A 19,326-nucleotide genomic window follows, 5' to 3' on the forward strand; every position below is an offset into this window, starting at 1 on the left:
CTGAGCATTTATTTGTATCCACATTCCTTTTTTTTTGTATTTGTGTCTCATCTTTATTTTTCTTTCAACACATCGTAATGCCACGAGGGGTTAAGATACAGCCACTTTTGGAAATCAACAACACAGAACATCCAGCGAACATGAATACTCGACAGCGACTTCCGCCACAGGATTGCTGCGTCACCACGTCCCAGAAAACACAAATGTTGTCGATCAAAATTGAAAACAAAAATGTTCCAGTGGAGACCGAAGACGAGAAGAGAAGCTTTTTTTCCAGAGAACTACGACGTTGCCTTGTTGACTTGTGTTCATGCTATTTAACGTATCACCAGCAGAGGGCGCAATAGAAAGCCACCAGAGAGGTTTCCGATCAACACTGATGACAGGCTTGGGGGAAGTTATTTACAGAGAGTTCTTGCATTTAACAGCCGTTTCAACCAACTGCTTTGTATAACATAACTAAAAATATATAATACATCTCATCCCAAAATTAATGTTAAAGAAAATATGTGTACTCTATCATCAAAAGTGTAATATGCATATGTTAACTCGAACAAACTGATTCACACAATCTCTAAAAATATAAAAGGGACCACAGTTTGATGGACGTGATAATAACTCGCTTTTTAATGATACATTTGTGATAAATAGAAGCAGATATGGGCATCACTTGTAGCTCAGTATTAGTTCAGAGAGGAGCGAGGTTGGCCAGTGAAGTTACACACACCGAACACAGTCCACATTTTACAAAGAAGTCTTCGTCTGGGAGATGCGCAGAGAAACCAACATATATCCACCAGTCTAGATGCACATTTATTTCTTTTTTGTTCTTTCCTTGTGTATATTAAGTAAAGTTGAACACTGATTTACACACACACACGCACACTCTCACACACATCAACAGAGAGTTGTAACTAGGGTTCACATTCACAGTTGTGCTACAACAGTAGAGAGGGAGGAGAGGAAGGGTTTTTTGGGGGGAGGGGGGCATTTGCAGCTGGTTGGAAGTCAGAATTTAAAGAGCTGAGGGGTGAGAGTGGGCAGTGAGGGAGTGCAGACATCCACATCCAAAGAGCTCCAGTCACAAAGATGGACCTGTGTAAGAGACAATGAAAGACAAACAACGTTGCTGTTTGACAGGCAGTTATGCTTCAGCCTCAGTTGCTGTGTAGACAAAGCTCCAAAAACCTCTATGTATATGCACTGCCACAGTTTTAATTCTTTGACCTCTGACCAGTTCCATGAGTAATTACACCCTCCTCTTGTCAGAAGAGCATGTTTAAAGTTGAGGTTTTACAAGAGTTTTCAGCGTAAAAGCCTGAGCCTGAGCAAAATCATTCACATGTGGCTTCAATTTCTGTCACCGATTTACCTGAAAGGCCCATCTCACTACATGAAGTCCTTAATGTTCAGGTCGTCCAGAGCGTTCCTGGGTGGCGGAGGCTTTCTGGGGCTCTGTGCCACTCCAGGAGACATCTGCGGTTTGAAACCAGACGTCATTATAATACTCTCAAAGGCAGGTTTTCCCTCAGTCTCACCGGTGCTCCGGGGGCAGCTGCGGGGGCAGAGAAGCCCGGCCTAGCCATGGGCATCATCGGCGCTCCGGCTCCAGGAGCTCCAGCCTGGAACAGGACAAGAAGTCAAATTAGATCACGCAGCACTCAACCAGCCAGCTGAAGAGGATGCTTCAGATGAGGAAGGCCAATAGGGGAGTCATTGTCCATCACTATCCTGTAATGTCCAGTGGGACATTGCCGGAGTGGACGTGAGGGCTTACCATGCCGAAGCCGGGGTGAGTCCCCATATAAGGAGGGACACCCATTGGTACGTGCTAAAGGTGTGGAGGGGAGGGAGAGGAGGAGTCGGGGTCACTATACATAGGACACACAGACACAATGCTAGACAATGCAAACACACTTATCTTTTCTTAAACACAGCAACACGACACACAAACTAGTCACTATGTTGATCTATGAGACGCACATGCACGAAGACAGAGCCAAGACATGAGCAGAGAGAAGTCGAAACCTCAGGGAGGAAGAAGCTGATTCCAAGCAGCACTTAAATTTGCCGCTTCATCGCTCTCCAGCTAAGCATTCCAGACTGTTTTAACCTGGCTGTTGCTTTACTAGCTTCACTGCCTCAGGGTGCTGAACTTTGCCTCAACTCCACATATGCCATAAAGACATTTTGGTTCATTCAGGTTTGTATAAACAGTAACGGGAAGTGTCACAGATATATATGTCCTAGCTCCAGATCTCATTTCCCTGAAACTGTCTCTAGAAGCTGGAGAGGCAGATGAAGGTTGTTGCTATTCCATGTTGGTCGCATCATGCGGCTCCACTCCATGCTAGAAGACACAGACAACATTTACCATGGGAGCACCCCAACTGGGGGGAGCTACCTGAGGGGCTGCAGCGGTCCCCATTGTGAGGTCTGATCCGAGATGCAAGGAGGAAGAAGTAGAGAGCAAATAAGAGGGTCTGAAAACATCCGAACACCAAGAGCACGTGACTTCAAATAGGGGCCTCAGAACACAGAATAGAGCAGATTATTGCTCAAATCATTAAGATTTTTTTGTTTTTATTCTTAGTGAGTAATAGTTTCACTGTAAAATGTTCATGCCAAAATGTCGACAAGGCACAATGTACTCTTGTATATTTAATTTACTTTGACTGCGTCTTGCAGGCTTTTATAGTAAGTAAGTAAATAGTGTTTTTTTTTTTTGCTTTTTCTTTTAATGATAGGAGATTTTGGTATAAATGTTTTATTTAATGTTTGAATATGAAAGTTTCCTGCATAGAATCTTTCAGTTTTACAAATGTATTATTTATTTTGATTTATTTTCCCTCTTAATTTATGCCATTCTTTGTTGAAATATTTGCCGTTTTTTTTCTTCTGGAAATGTGGCTTTTGGCTTTTCTTCAATTATTGTTCATTATTATCATGACTTCATTATTTTTATTATACATTCTAGAGTGATTTATAGGTCAATGTCTTCGTCTCCATTTATTCATTTATTTAATTATTTTGTTGTTTTAATGATAAACTTATTTGCCATTTATATTTATTTTTCTTGCTTCCATTCTCTTATCTTCTCAAATTTCTTTATTTAATTCTCTCTCAACACACAGCATTTATTTATTTTATTTTATTGTTATTATTATTATAGAAAATTATATATTAAAAAATAATGGAAAAAAATCATTGTTGATAGCTGCTCTTTCATAAAAAAAAGTTAAATAAATTAAATAAAAGTTATTTAAAAGGTTGCTGGTTAATTTTACACTTTTGAACCTTAATGATCAAAGTTTACTCAGAAATTCTAACAAACATATTAATGCGTCTACTTACTACTCGCCATGTTAGCCATGGAGGTGTCAACGTCACCTGCCTGGGGGGTCACACTGGGCTTCATTACATCCCCTAATCCATCAAATACTACAGCGGGGAAGGGGCGGGCACGAAGGACACAGGAACAGGGAAGAAGCAGAAGACATTACACAGCGCAGAGCTCTTTATTACTTGGGATCACCATGACAACTAAAACATGTCTCCATGACAACAGAAGAAAGACTAAAAACCTGGGACAGTCTATAAACGCTGGCTAAACTCCATGAATGAATGGTAAAGTATCATCTTGCCAACTGTTTGGATCGTTTCTATTGCCCCCTACAGTTAAATAATGTCATGTTTTCTAACCAGTTCCAGGCTGAACTACAAACTACACACTGCTGTGGTGAGAGGGCCAGTGCAGCCAAGCTTGCAAGCACTGCAATGCAGCAGCGCTCTGTGAGAAATTAGCGTGTGTCTGAGCGAGGGAACTCACCGAATCAAATGGCAGGAAGCAAGCAATGAGCCAGCCCAAGAGCCAGATGGAGAGAGGCAGAGAATAGAGAGCGTGGATGCAGGAGAGATAAAGGCGTTAGAGGTTGGGAGACGTACAGAAGAAGAAGGGAGACAGTCAAGCCACAGAGCAGTAAACAGGGCAGATTCAGTTGAATGAGACGGATGATAGAGGTGGGGAGAGGAAACACAGGAGTTCCAGAGCTCCAGGAAGTGACTAAAAAACTCCTTGTTTAGTGTTTGTTTTTGAGGTCATTCAAGTCTGACCTCTCTGAAATGAGCACAAGATGGAAATGGATGCAGCAAACCATTATATGATGCAACTGTTGGATCATTATTGAAAAGTTCAAAGTTCATTTCATCCCATTCCACAGAGCCTGAAAAATTACAGTTCAGAGGAGATCTTCCATTTGAAGTAGGACCCGACGACTAAATTCATATTCAAAGACCCCAGTATAAACATGAGGGAATGCAAGGAAGTGTGTAGAGTGACGTGTTTGTTGTTTGGTTCAGGTGTGTCAAACTCAGTCAAACAAGGGGTCAATTTTAGAAACACAATCCAGGTTGCTGGAAGAACAAGACCCGGTACAGGGACTAGTTTATGGAGCCCTTCAAATTTGACAGGGAAAAATTACTCAAAGGGAAAGATGAAAGTGTCACAGACTCATTTATCAAGGAGTCAGGAGTGTGTAATGAGCAACGGCCGGTTCTCTTCTCTCAGATGGTGCTTGAACTTAAGCTTATGAAGTATGGGACACTAAAAACGACTTGGTGGGCTGAATTTGGCCCCCGGGCCTTGAGTTTGTCACATGTTCCAGTTGGACTAAAGGAAAAGAGCCATGACTAATCGTACTTTAAACCAAAACTGAGGCAGTATACATGACTTTTAATTTTTATATACTTTATTTTTTATACTTAAGAATATTGTAGTAAATTATACTTATACTGTATAATTACTTTTGATATGACTTTTGTCATATTTTAATCTAAGTACAAGATTAAGTGCATGAAAACTCTTACATACTAAAACTTGTGCTCAGGTATAGGTTACACTTCTTTGACCACAAAGTATAACTACGAGGTACATCTTGATCCAAGAACAGACTAAGTCAAAGTCAGCATTATTGTCATGAATACTAAATGCAAGACATCCAGTATAAATGAAATTGCAGTCCTCCCAGCACACAGTTAGAGTATAAAAATAAAAAAAGTACTATTGAGAGAATAGATAACTAAACTAACACAGAAAAGGCTTTAATAGGAACCTGTTGTACTTATATTGGATTCTGAGACCACACATCTCAACATATTAAAAAATTCTAAGTTGAGTAGTTGAAGATTGTTGTATCTTGTATCTTATGGAGGATGAGTAGATATTTAGTCAGAATATATACAGTAAATGAGATCCAAACATCAATGGCTAGAGGTGATGGTGGATCTGTTCAGCATGCAAACATCGACATGGCGAGTTGAGGTGAATGGACGTGCACATGAAAGCTCCTACCTGACATCAGCTCTGCGCCGGGAGCTGCTGCCGCCGCCGGGGCGTCTCCTCCAGTGGGCTCTGATGGTTCCATGAACATACATCACGCCGCACCATGAGGAGTTCCATCACAGCATGAGGACAAAGAAGGGACACAGTCAGCTTCACTCTGCTGCTGCCAAACAGAGCAAGAGGCGTTAGAGAGGGAGGGTAGAACTCTGCCCCGAAACATCTGCGCACCTAACGCCAACCTTCTCAAACTTGTGAAGAACAGCAAACCAGAGTCCACAAGACGAGCAATGCAGGCCTTAAACCACGCAAACATGAGAGGGTTTCCAGAAACTGCACTCAGAATACAATCCCATGCAGAATAAATCACCGCTTCCTGAGGAGGCTACCCACCACCAAACAGGTTCATGATGGCCCCCGAGTCAAGTTTAGGTGAGGGTGCAGTGGAGAGGGTGGGGGCGGGGGTGCTGAATATATCTGCTGGCAAGGACATGGTTGAAACTCTCACTGAGTTTAATTCATTAGACCGCACATTCTAGATGCACAGCACGCAGGGCATGCTTGAACCAAGCAGAAAATAAAGTGAGCTGATGTCGTAACACAGTCCTGTAGCATTAGAAAGCAACACTGTTTTTTCGTATTAGTGCAGCCAAGGAACAAAGCAAGTCGCAGAGGTGATGCGTTTGAGGATACCTGCTGTAAACAGGTCTGCACTGGGGGCCGAGTCTGCTGTGGTGAAACTCGTATCTGGCATCGTATCAAAGAAATCTACAAACACATGAGCAGCCACAGATGGAGACGTCACAACACCGTGGGCTGGTAGGTCTTAATGAGAAATGTAGCAACAAAATGAACTAGGAAGACAGGAAGAATAGAGCTCAGAAAATTGACGGAAGGAAGGATGAAAGGAATGTTAAAGCATCACGGTCAATGAGGTGTTAGTGAAGACAGATAGAGGAGAAATAATTTTACAAAATAAAGGAGTGTGAGGAGGAAAGAATAGAAGAGGAGTTGCTTTAATATAAAGGAAACTAAAGTTATTCCATGGGTGAAAATAAAGGAAAGGATATAGCAAGAGGCAGAGGAGGAAAAAAAGAAGATCAGAAAATACAGAGATTTCAAACTGAAAGTGAAGGAAAGTGGAAAAAGGGGGTAAAAAATAGAGTGAATATTACACAATAAAAGACAGTGAGAATAATGGAGAGTATAATAGAAACAGTGTGAACAATGGAGTGGAATGAAAGGCTAGTTAAAGATGAGGAGATCTTCTATTAGACTTAATAAGAGACCACACGTATCTCCAGGGTTTACCGCAGAATAGATCAGTGCTTGGGTTGTTGACACTGGGAGTTAATGGAGCAGAAATGGTCGCGGTGGTGACGATGGTGCAGGAGGCGGAAGTGAAGAGCGGCGAAGGGGTCGGGGAGGGGGGCGGCTGGGGCGCCACCGAACTAAAGCAGTCGTCCAGAGAACTAGCGCTCTCCCCTGCCATCATGTTGAATAGATCTATACCGCAAGGAGCCACGGCGGCGCTACCCTCCGACGGTCCGAAGGGGTCTTTGGGGGGGAGGGGGGAGAGGAATGGAGACAATGTTAGACACATGGACATGATACAAACTGAGATGAGGAGGAGGAGGAGGGGAGGAAGAAAATGAAAGGGTGCGCCCACACACTCCGGCTGTCGGCCATTATTGTAGGAAACTCATCCACCGTCACAACATTACCCCTCTTCACCAGGGTCACTGAAGGGTGCAGGTACTTCAAGCTGAAGTTGTCAATGCAAGTTACTTGCTGTGCAGCTGAGGTTTCTGTAAATAACTGCATTTCATCTGTGTGTTCCTTGGGTTTCCCCAATGAATGAAAACAGATTCTGTGTTTGAGTTGCAGCCCAATCTTGCAGACGTCTCCATTCTATTTGTAACAGTGTCAAAGTGCCAGAACCGTTCAAATATGGCTGGAAAACCTCCATGAAATCACTTTGAGATTCCCTCAGCCAATGCTAATGGATCTTTCACTACACTGAGTAGCCAAGTAATATCTCAAATCACAAAACAATACATCCGTTAAATTATTATTATTTATCTTTTTTGTCTTATAAACCAGAATTCCTAGTCGTAGCTGAAGGTAGAACTTTCTCCACTGTCGACTTGCTCGATAATAATTATAAACCAAATGAACAGGGCTGCATTAAAAGACACCCAGGCTCCTCCATATCTGTGTACCGGACGACAAAAGTTTTATTTGCATCTCAACTGTACCAACAGATTTACGTTGCCAAGGTGCACATCTACAAAGTAGCATTGGAGGATAAAAGAGTAGATAATGATCATGGTAGATTAAGCGTTGTGGTGGGTTTAAACCTGTGAATTCAGAATTCATAAGAAAATTGGTTTACACTTTAGATTCAGAAACATATATTACCATAAATAATCTACTTAATCATGAGTATTGGCGACATATTAGCCTGTAATTAATCATAATAAAGTACTAAATCTGACAATATTTTGACCTGGAATGGTGACTGAATAATAATAAAATGCTTTAAACTGAAAAGAATCAATGGCATATACCAGTTCAACTCATCTCTCATATGGTCAGCGCAACAGCAAAAACACAACTGGAATTTCCTAATATATGAAGCAATGTTTTCCAGCTCAGGTAGCTTCAAAATACACTCTACAGTTGGCATGACAACCCCATCGATGACTTGCGTGAAGTGAAGCTCAATGACAACTTTCAATAAGTGACATCACATTCCAATTCAATTTAATTCACCCACCAGCGCCGGTGTTGGCGGCTGCGGCAGGTGTAGCTGCAGCGCCACCCTCAGCTGCTGCTGCTGCTGCAGCGCCCTCTGTGGCAGCTGCTGGTGTTGCAAAGGTATCTGAGGTGCAGAAAGGGCGAGAAGAGAGAAGTCCGGAGAGGTGTGTGGGAAAAACAGGGAAAGAATAGAAAGAGATGTGAGAGTAGCATTAAGAAGAAAACACAGTAGTATCAGCAAACGGCTCAGACGGACAGGTGACGGGACAATGGGAGCACAAACAGGAGGCACTAACATTCAACTATTACGACGAAGCGTCTACAAACTACATGAATAAGCAGCTGCCGCCTGTAACCACAGCTGAGAGGCAGAGTTTGATAAAATTGCTTTTCACTTCCGGTCCAGAAAAGCATGTCAGCGTATCAAACAAGATGCAGGTGGAGAATGAGTGCAGCAGTTTCTGTGCGAGCATGTGTGAGAGACTGAGCTATCCAGCAGTTGGCTTCATTGCTCTTTAACTTTGATCACTAAGTATATGTGACACAACCCCACACTGACGTTTAAGGTAAATAAAACTAAATATAATGGTGTGCAAAACAGTCACAGGAAAAGCAGCCATGACGTCAACATCACTTAAAAAAACAAGCAACCATCCAATAACTCAGTCAGACGAATCCTCCCATTTAGTGAGCGCAACTGTGTTGTAACTTTCAGAGCTCAGTAGGTAGCGCCCTCCATTACTATTATAGCAAAAAGTGGCCAGAAAGCAGTTTGCTGTAACTGTGAAATACAGTTGCTTGATGATGACATCAAGTGATGGCTGTAGGAAACAAATTCAAAGCAACTGTGTGAGGAGCATCATTGTTTTTTTGAAGGGCTTTTAATGTCTTGCACAACATCATATGTAGCCTTTCTTTTTGTTAGGAAAGGGCTGTGGATCAAAGGGGGTGATTTATCAAATTGAAATACTTTAGATTACAGTCTCAAAAATGCAATGTCGACACAATACACTGTGTAACTGTCGTCCTTTGATGTCAGGGCATCATAGGAGATCTACAATGTCACATGTCGTGGTGTGCATCACTTGTTTACTTTTTTTAATTATTTTTGAAGGAATAACTTGTGTGTATGTAGTGAGACATTTCATTTATATATATATATATATATATATATATATATATATATATATATATATATATATATATATATATATATATATATAATTCTATTTTATTTTTTTATTATGGACTGTAATCTAAAGTATGAATGTTGTGCTGGTTGTGTGCGTGTGTGTGAGCATGCTGTCTTATCACAATCTGCGATGGGTTTTTAGGGTGGAGCTTCCCAGAGTGATTCTGCCGTGGAGAATCCTCTGGAAGCTCACTGACCTCCCAACAGGTCCATATTTGCGGCGCCCGGCGAGGCGGCGGCCGGCGTGCTAGTGGGAGGAGCTAGGGCCGCTCCGCCTTCTGCCGCCGCGGGGGTGGGAGTCGCTGCTGCGGGGGAGGGAGCGGCTTCTGCTGTGAGCGTGGGTTCGGCTAGCAAGGAGTCACCCATTTCTGCGAGTGCCACCGGGGTATTGTGAAAGAAAATCAAGCCCCCAAATAGCAACCAACAGTTAAATCGCCGTTTTGACAAATTAAAATAATAATTGAAAAAAAAATGAAATAAATAAACCAGTAAAATTTGGTTATAAAATTAGAAAAAAAAAAGCCCCCGTCGTAAAACAAAACCAGACAATGGAGTGTGTGAGGGCAGGGAGGGGAGAGAGAGAGAGACAGAGAGAGACTCAGACTACAGCTGGAGGAGACAGACAAGGAGGAAACATCACTAACAACAACATCAGATCTCACTATGGCTTCAACACAATGTTTCCAGGTCACCTCAATGAAAGATTAGAGATGTTGTCAGATTTCAAAAGTCAGTAGTATCGAGGTCAACTGGAGGATGATTACAAGTACACAAATCTAGACGGAACCAGGAGGCGATCGACGAAACAGAAGAGCTAACTCACCTGAGCCGAGCAGGTCTGTGGCATAACAAGAGATTAAAATGAGTTTAAAATGGAGGTACACTTGAGCAGTTCAGTGAGAAGATCGTGTCTAACCTCCCCAGGATGTTGGAGCGGCTGATGTTGCCGCAGGACCAGATGAGGACAGCGGGTCCAAGTCCAACAAAGAACTGCATGGACAGTGAAACCCAGAGTGTGTAAAGCTTATATCTCCATCCACATTCACTCAATATTTGTTTTTCAGAGAGCAGGTCTCACTCTTCAGCTGGCTCTGGAGCAGCCGGGGCAGCAGCTGCAGCACTATCCCCAGGAGGAGGCTGCAGAGTGGGGACCGCATTTGAAGACTTGGCTGGAGTGGAAGTTGGAGACACGTTGTTTGTGGGAGACCCCTGGATGTAAGGGAACACAGTGAGTCGTTGTGTCGTTGGATTTCGCTAAATATTGTCAAAAGTTTCTTACCTTTGTAGGAGACCTAAAAATAGAGGGGGAAAGTAGGATTATTATTTATTAATATGACTATTTATGACTTGTTATTTCAAGGTACTAAAGTCAGTACGGAAAACGGTGTGCATGATTGTATGAAGAATAGATTCCAAAAATGTTCATTTTTGTTTCGCTTTCAACAGATTTTGGAAGCAAGTTTTTGGAATCAACTCTTCATCATGTGATCCACACTTTTCATGAGTAAACCCACAAGGTTGGTGTCAGAACAGACATGTGTGCCTTCTTAGCTTCACACATGAGTACAAACACACACTTTCTCACACGTGACTCTCAGGTGTTAGGTTTCTATTCACATGCGCATCAGCTGCATTATTCACATGTGAACAGTGACTCGGTTTACCAGGGGGATGACGACACTGCTTTCTATGTTAGGCAGCGCTGAAACAAAACTTAAAGTGTATGCTCACCCTTCACTGGTCATTCCAAATGAACGAAAAAAGGGGGAATAAAAGACATGGAGGGTTAAATAAATGCTGTTTGTAGTGGCTCACCTGCTTTTGAACACATGCATTACAATTAAGTATTACAATATTTAGTTTTTTTGGCCCCTAATTCACTATAAATCTGTTTCTGTTTTTTCTTCCACACTGAGCACTGATGTTCTTGAACAAAAGTAGCATCTAGTCGCCTTCAAAATAAAAGCATAGAACTTGCTTGATTTTTTTTCTGTAAACCAGGCGTTTTGATAGTTTTGTTGAGACATACATAGATTTGTAGTAGTAGTCTTGTCAAAGACAAATAAAAATAGATCAAGGTCTCACCCTTTCTTTCCTCCCTTCACATCCTCCAAACCATTCATGTGTGTTTCCAGAGACTCCAGGATACTGCTGGGGGCCTGGGGGAAAACGGTAGTGTTGATGGGAGATGTAAAAGAAACACTGCAACACACTTAACCACAGCAATACACAGCAACCAAAGAGCACTGTGCAGTGAGAGTGTTTTTTTTTTAAACCTAATTCAGCTCAACATGCATCAACACGCCACCCCTCAAACCAGCACTCGTTATCGCCATGGTTACCGGCTCCTCGAGAGGTTTAAAGGGACAATCTTCATCGTCTGAGTCTGCCAGATCCGCTACTACACCCGGGTGGAGACACTGAGCAGGAAGATGGTGGTGGGTGAGACATGAATGCAGCGTTCGGTCCGAGTAACTGGGCTATCATGCTGACATTATATCCATTTATGATGCAGAACATTACAAAACTAGTGAGGCTTTCTATAGGGATCCAAAAATTACAGCCCTCTTATATACCTCATTTTTGTTCAACAGTTATTTGTCAAAATAGGACATCTTAGATTAAAAACATATGTACAAATAAAACAATTCAAATTTATTATAATTTCATGAAGTAATTTTGAAGATGAAGTAGAAAAGCGAGTAGAGGAAGTGGTTATGTTAAATCAGAATTATTTAAATATTTGAAATGTCTTATTTTATTTTGATGTTATATAAATAAAAGCAATGGAAGAACATGAACATGCACATACATACGATCACAATACGGCTAATAGCAAAAAAAATAAATTTATAAATTAGGAGTTAAAGAGTAATTGTGTAAAAGTTTTAAAGGAAATGCAAATCGTATTATTTCTAGTCGACCGAAAACATAAACATGTATGACTCAATCAATGTTGAAAAAATAATAACTTGGATTATACATCAATTTGTTTTTGAGAAAGCAAACTTTTCTTGCATTCACCTTGTGGCACCCCAGTGGCTCCAGATGAGAAGTGTGAGAAGAACTTTTTAGATCATCGATTACACTACAATAATAGTTAAAATGCAGAATGTGACCATGTGACCACAGTGCCCTGCTTTGACTTCCCATCTTCCCAATGTTAATACTCGCAATGGAATATGCTTCAGGTTTACAGTACGCAGCTTGTCAACTTACGTAGTTGATGTCTGGAATGTCATTTTTGTCCACTCCCACCGTCTGTGGGAAGGGAAACCATTCAGAGTCAGCCATCATGAGCATCAACTCTTGTTCCTAACTCGCCGCCATGTTCTGGTACCTCAGCCAGCTTCATGAATTCCCCGATCTTCGTCACTCGAGTCAAGAACCTCTTGTAGATCTCCAGGGCTTCCTTGCAGTCACTCTTCTTCATCTTGAAGTATTTCTCTGTGTAATATATTGCCATACGTAAATTATTTCCACATAGATAATTCCGAAAACAACATGATTATTTTTTTAAATATAAATATAATATACTCCCTCTCAGGCCCAGGGGACAAACCTAGCCTTCCAAGTCATTTTATGTTGCCCCCAAGTGCTTTGCAAGTCAAAACACAGTCTTGATCACGAAAAACGCATGGTGACCCCACGACATCCAACAGGCTGTTTTTCAGTTGGACTCGGTCTAAAATTCTGTCCCCTAGTGTGACATCCTTGATGTACAGGCCCTTCATAGTTTTGTTTTGTTTTACAAACTTGTATTTCCCATGTTGTTTGTGTGTGCTTCATGAGCCTGTTTCAGAGTCAATGTTTGTTTGAAACTGTGTGCAAGAATTAGCTTTTTCTGCTTAAAAAAATAAAAAAACCAAATATACAATATTAAACTTGTTATTGTTGCTCTTGTCACTCAGTATCTCGTGAATTCCATACTAACTCAGTAGGAATACGAAGGCACCCACCTAATAGGTTGATGATGCCATCATTGTAGGAGGCAAACAGCTTGACCAGATCCTTGAAGAGGAGCAGGAACGCGGCATTAATGATGCCATTGTTCAACTCTTTGGGATGAACCTGTGAGGACCAGAGGCGGACCAAGTTGATCACCTAACCTTCTATGATAAAAATGGCGACACTCACATCGAACTCCAGGAGCGTGTCGATCTGAGTCTGCAGCACTGGCATTCCTTTCAACAGCTTTTCAGTAGTCATGGTCCTCATCACACCCTCAGCTCTGGTTTAAAGAGCACAAGGTTAAAACAAAGGAGCGATTCCTGATGGACGTCTCACTCACCCTTTCTTCACTCGGGTGAAATCGAACGCCATCTGGCGGTAGGCGAAGGCTTTCTCGTTCAGGTATCGCCCGTATCGTCTGATGAATGTGGACATGTCATAGCCTGAAATATAGTGAGAATAGTCAGAGCTTCATGAAGATTTGATGCCAGCTGAGGAGCAGTCCACGTGGGTGTCATCTGTTCACACATGAGTGGCACATGTAAAGTCTGTATAGCTTCGACCCCCGCTGTATCAGCCAGATGGTCTTTCATCGTGGTCGTGGGCGCTCAGTGATGCATCCTCAGTCTTGGTTCACAGTTGATCTCCACATATGGACCATAGACACATGCAAAATAAACAGTCTCTCACCATGAGAACCAGTTTTGTCGATGAAGTTGCTGAGGTTGAACAGGGAGGTCCTGGAGGCCAAGTACTGGATGAACCTCTGCAGGAAGAAAAGACAAAACAACCAGTCCTTCTCATGCTATTTTTATCTGATCATCACAATCCAGTGTGACCACTAAGGCCAGACACCTTCAGGGTCCACACTCTGTTTTTAGAGATCTATCACTGACTGAAGAAAGCTCCTCTGGAACACGTGTGAAAATCTAAGTACATGGAGTGCTCCTACAGAATTGTGAGCCAATAAAGGATCGCTATGTGATTCTTTCTCACAAACCTCGTTGCCATGGACACACATGTGATGGGTGGTGACAAGAGCCTTGAAGACCACCACCCAGCTGGCGTTGGTGGCTCGTTCAAACAGCGTGTCAGCCATCTGAGGGATGTTCACATTAGTGGTGTTGGTGGCCGACACCAGGTCTGCAACACAACCACAACACTCTCTTAATTCAGGCAAAGCAAATGTGTGCTGAACTGAGGACGCCGTTCAAACCAGTGTTAATTCAGTGTCTGCACAATTTGACCTGCAGTGATTAAAGTTTGATAAAGTCAGTGCAGCAGAGCCGCTCCAGACTCTCAGGAGGATATCAAACCCACACAGCTTTGCACACACAATGCTTTGTCATCTCCTTTGCTTGAACACCAGATGAGTCAGGGCGAGTAGAACCTCGACAACAGAAACTTTTTAAACAGATCTGATCTCTATATTTGCAGTGGAACAACTCATATTGGTCAGTGATCAAGGTTAAGGTGGGGAGGGGTGGGGTGAACAGATTATTTCTAGTCACTAGTCCTGGAAATGCCCATCCCCCTCAAAACCTCACAATAACAGACGCCATTCAACATGTTTCCTCCACTCCATAGCTGCAAAGAGACACTGGTGTGCCCAGATATTGTTATCGGAGATGTAACACAACAAAATACTTGAGTAGAACGCATAAAAATATATATGAATGTTTAGTTATTCATTTGTAAACTCAAGGATAACAAAGGCCACACCCAAGCACGACAGTTGTGAGTGTCTCTAATGAGGATTGGCTGAGCTAAGTAAAGACTCTTACGGTAATCCATGGCGGAGATCTAAGAATGGTCAAGGAGGACTCCCACTGGCCACGCCCACTGGTGTGTGCGTCTGTGTGTGTCTGTGTCCTCCATTCACACTCTGTTTCAGTGTGCCTGGGTGAACAAATGAAGTGGACGGCTGCGCATAGATGACATTGCCAGGTAGCAATATAAATGGAAGGATGAAAAGTATTGAGCTGCTCAGCCAAGAAATTTTATTTTTATGTCACTATAAATACACAAGGAAAAGGCTGTTCATTGCCAGGGCACGAAGCACTTTTAAGACACAATCTTACATGGTTATACACTGCTTTATAAAATGGGGGGGGATTGGGTTTCCCCTCTACTAAAAGAATTTTTCTTCACTCTGCTCCCTTTCAATTTCTGTGTAAAGCAAGAAGAAATATAGACTTGAGTTGAATGCAATGTAACTATAATATAACTAAACTGTAACAATGCAAAAATAAATCCATTTTGTGCAATAGTTATGCAAATGTATTGTACATGTAAGGCAATTACAATGAGCGAGAGGAAATTAGAATAAATATTGATTCATAAATTAGCATCAATAAATATCTTAAAAACAGCAGTATTTTTGTGTGCTAGAAAATCACACTTTAGTCAAGGAGATAGGATGGGAAGGAAACAAAGGAGGATTTCTGCTTGCACCCAAATACAATCTCATCCTGTCATTTACAGCATCACCCAATAAAACCATCAATCTGTTGCCATGACAACATCAGCAGACCACAATCACCCGCCTGTCCCGCAGTCTATAAACAGAGCCGCAAATACTTGAACTATGTAAGTAAGTAATGTGTTTAATGTTTACCACACACTAAAAACAAAGCAAAAGTGTATATATATATATATATATATATATATATATATATATATATATACATACACATATATAGAGAGAATAGTTACTCTCAATCCAAAGGTGGTAAAAGAATCAGTATATTTCGCCAGTAAATGGGGAAACATCCATAGATATGACACTAAAGACGCTACCACGACAGATTATTGATAAAATCAAATATTCTAGCAAAAAAGTACATTTAAAGTACATAACAATAATGTAGAAAAGGGCATTTTGTACTGGTACAGATCAAGGCACGCCTAACAGACCACATTTGTCATTCAAAATATGTTGGGGAAAAAGACCGCTAGTGTAAGAAAGACTCATATATCATAAAAATGTAATACCATAAATATTCAAATGTACGAATATTCACAAATAATAAAGGCGGAACAGCCATAGTCAACACACCATTCTGAAAGCATGCATGCTATTTTTTACCTGCAGACATTTGCAGCCTTTAAAAGAATACACTCACTGTGATTCGGTGTTTGAATTGATAAATCAATAACCACTGCAATAATGGTCGCCCTGGTAACAGAATTCAGGTTAGAACTTGCAGCATCACATGTTTTACTGAGGTGTAGATTAACTTATACAAGCAAGGATCACAGATTAACCCAACTGAGAGAGTAATAGCATCAATGAACCTGATATGATGTCTCATAAAGTGAAGCAGAGCACACCTTCTGTGATGTGAAACCATTACAACAAGACAGGAAGTGACCTTTATAAAGTTGTGCATGGTCGAGTGGGAATAATTCAGAATGTTAGATATAGAAAATCTCAAAGCATAGATGTCATTCCATTCATGATTTCAACTTGACTTCAGCCCATTTTGTTTTGAAAATACACCTCAAATGAAAGCCGTCCCACTCTCCAGTGACAATTGCTGTGTGCTCCACAGAGATAGACTCTTCTCTTCTCTCTCAGGGGACACATATTCAAAGGAAGCACAGTGGCCTAAATATTAGGAGCTGGTGGAATTGCCCTAGAAACACCAAATCCACGTTAAATAAAGAAGGGAAGGATGGTTTGTGAGACGTGCGGTCTCTCATCTTATTAAAGCAACACGTATGTCAAAATCTAAATATTAATATTGTGATTCCTAATGCATTTGAACATTGAAAACTAAAATTACAAAATGTTATCACATTATGTTTGATGTGCTGTTGAATCAAATGCGTTCAGGTGGACCATTTTAAGGGTGTGGCTAGCAGTTCGTAGGAAGCTGCCTTGTTCCAGGGTTGCTGGGCAGCAGCAGTCAAAACAGCAAAGTAAAAGACACCCAAAACAAAAGAGCCACTCGGACTCTTAAATTAAAGGAAGCGCTGGTCTCTGAGGACCTCTGGGATTAGGATTGTCACCTTTTGCTGCGTAAATAATGCAGGACTCTCATTGGCTGATTAGTGAATTATTCAGGAGGGGAGCAGATCACAAGATATAAGGTCCGAGTCCAAGACACAAGACGAGACCTGGCCTATCCCAAACCAGACAGCAAGTCACAACTGGAGCTGCAGAACTGGCCCCAGCAGGGAATCTTTTTCTCTGACTCAGTATTTACGTGAGACATTGTCGTACGGTGGTTTCTGGTGTCACGTGACTCAGTCAAGCTGCAAAGTAATCTGCAAGTCAATTCATATTCACTATAATAATGAAGCCCTCTCGACCTGACATTCCTCGTGTTGATATGAAAATGCCTCAAGTGAATCTGGCAGCAGATAGTTAGATTGTGATTCTGCTGGTGCCTGTGTCAGACATGTTTTCAGTAACATGCCAGGAAGCACTGTATGCTGCTGTATTGTTGGAAAATTCTCTTTTCCCCCCTGCACTCTCACTCTGTTCAACATGTTAAATCAGGGTCGGCGAAGAAGGGTCACCGGAGGAGGTCGTCGCTATGGTTACGTCAATTAATAACAACCACTCATTTAAGTAAAAGCAATAGCCATGTCATGTGTTTTAGAGTGATAGCTGTGTGTGTAAGGGAGAGTGTGGAGGACCTACATATACATATATATACAATATATATACACAGCATTACACTGTGTTATAATGTAAAAATAATATAATATATATTATATATTATATTATGTTATAATATATACTATGAATACAATATATCAGGTTTTATGTTGGTGTGTATGTGTGTATAGTATAGTCCCCCTTCCTTTTATTTCTCTCTTATCCAGCTCCACTTTTTTTGTTTGATATTCCTTGCTGCCCTGTGTTATCATTTTAATTTTATTTTCTAATTTGGTTCCATCCTTTCCTTTTCAGTAGTACCTGTCTGTAGTATTTTGTTTATATATTTTCACGCTTCATAAACATGTTGCTCTGTGTCTCCATGCAATGGTGGCCTGGTTCTTGTCTATTTAGAAAAAAAAACGCTCACATATGTAAATATATCTTATTATGTTGTATGAGTTTGAGGTGTTGAGTATAGATGTTTAACTGGGGGGGTGTAAAATGGGTCTGGAGTGTTTCATTGCATTCGTTTAGGGTGATTGTCGTGAGTGTGTGAGAGAGAGAAAGCGAGAGAGGTCTCTGCTCTGTGTTTTCCCATATGAACATCATCACACCAAATAAATGAACGTCAAAGATTTCCACTCACACTCCAAGTGCTTCTTCTTGGGCGCCATCACTTCGTGAGTGGTAGCTTTGCACACCGCCCGGGCCATATCCGAGCCCGTCAGCTGGTACTGCGCAGCGGCAATGCGATCCGTCAGTGTCTGACCCGACATTTTCTCTCCGATCGGTGGACCACCTCAGATCCCGAACAGCAGAGTACAACCTCAACCTAGATCGGTGTCAAACCCAGTGGCGCCTCGATGGTCGGCTCTCTCACTCACAGGCCTGTGACCTTCTGGAACACAAACACGCACATGAAGCGGCTAAAAATGCGCTGAATAAAATAGTTTCTGCAGCTATATCGTGTTTAACACATGGATCATTCGAGAAATCGTGTGATTAGGACTCACGCTGGGTCGTGAATTCCCTGCGGCTGGTCCGGTTCCGGGCTCCGAGCGAGCGGTTCAGCACCGCGGACAGCTAAAGCCACTCGTTATGTAACACTCCGCTGGCAATGGACGCACAACTCTCGCTCTGCAGCCGAAAATGAATGAGCATCCATTTAATCTGGTGCGAACGCGCCACAAAATATGTATTTTTAAAAGGGGTCTTACCGATTTTAAATCAACATTCAACGGCTCGGCCAAATGTTCTGGTCGGAGGTGGCATCGGGTTGCCTGTGCGATCCCCCGCTGCGGTGCCAAAATATCCAGAGAGCTCGGTTCGAATGCGGTTCTGGAGGTGGTCTCCTCCCCGGATCTGCAGAGAATGCGCTCTACTGGTGTCGCCAACACTGCAGAGCAAGATGCTCGTGAAGAGGAGCAGAAGGACGGGGATTTCCTGTGGCCCCCTCCTCCCCCTGCAGCCGTC

General features: G+C 41.9%; 1 protein-coding gene across 9 annotated transcripts; it reads right to left on the bottom strand.

Moving 5' to 3' along the window:
• Positions 1-7: 7 nt before the first annotated feature.
• LOC128771902 (clathrin coat assembly protein AP180-like) lies at positions 8-19,326 on the bottom strand. Of its 9 annotated transcripts, none has more exons than XM_053887752.1 (24): positions 19,071-19,326; positions 18,867-18,990; positions 18,500-18,751; positions 14,242-14,384; positions 13,932-14,007; positions 13,582-13,684; positions 13,428-13,521; positions 13,250-13,361; positions 12,631-12,737; positions 12,510-12,551; positions 11,376-11,449; positions 10,570-10,582; positions 10,369-10,499; positions 10,207-10,280; positions 10,114-10,128; positions 9,488-9,658; positions 8,118-8,222; positions 5,351-5,410; positions 3,355-3,426; positions 2,375-2,436; positions 1,778-1,831; positions 1,539-1,622; positions 1,373-1,476; positions 8-1,095 (listed from the first exon to the last, which is right to left on the bottom strand). In XM_053887752.1, the coding sequence occupies exons 3-23, from the start codon at positions 18,627-18,629 to the stop codon at positions 1,390-1,392; spliced, it is 1,809 nt and encodes a 602-aa protein (XP_053743727.1). In that variant the 5' UTR covers positions 18,630-18,751; positions 18,867-18,990; positions 19,071-19,326; the 3' UTR covers positions 8-1,095; positions 1,373-1,389. The 9 variants fall into 9 exon arrangements, with proteins under 9 accessions (XP_053743727.1, XP_053743726.1, XP_053743729.1 ...); XM_053887751.1 differs by having other exon boundaries at positions 3,355-3,441; XM_053887754.1 differs by lacking the exon at positions 1,778-1,831.

The sequence above is a fragment of the Synchiropus splendidus genome, chromosome 15, assembly GCF_027744825.2.
Source record: "Synchiropus splendidus isolate RoL2022-P1 chromosome 15, RoL_Sspl_1.0, whole genome shotgun sequence".
Lineage (NCBI taxonomy): Eukaryota > Metazoa > Chordata > Actinopteri > Syngnathiformes > Callionymidae > Synchiropus > Synchiropus splendidus.

Excerpts from the sequence above, each read along its gene's own strand:
- LOC128771902 (XM_053887751.1), bottom strand. The coding sequence starts at position 18,629 with ATGTCGGGTCAGACACTGACGGATCGCATTGCCGCTGCGCAGTACCAG. Across the intron at positions 14,008-14,241 it reads TGTGTGTCCATGGCAACGAG|AGGTTCATCCAGTACTTGGC; the intron begins GTTTGTGAGAAA and ends TTCTTCCTGCAG. Across the intron at positions 5,411-8,117 it reads AGCCGCCAACACCGGCGCTG|AGCCCACTGGAGGAGACGCC; the intron begins GTGGGTGAATTA and ends TGGAACCATCAG.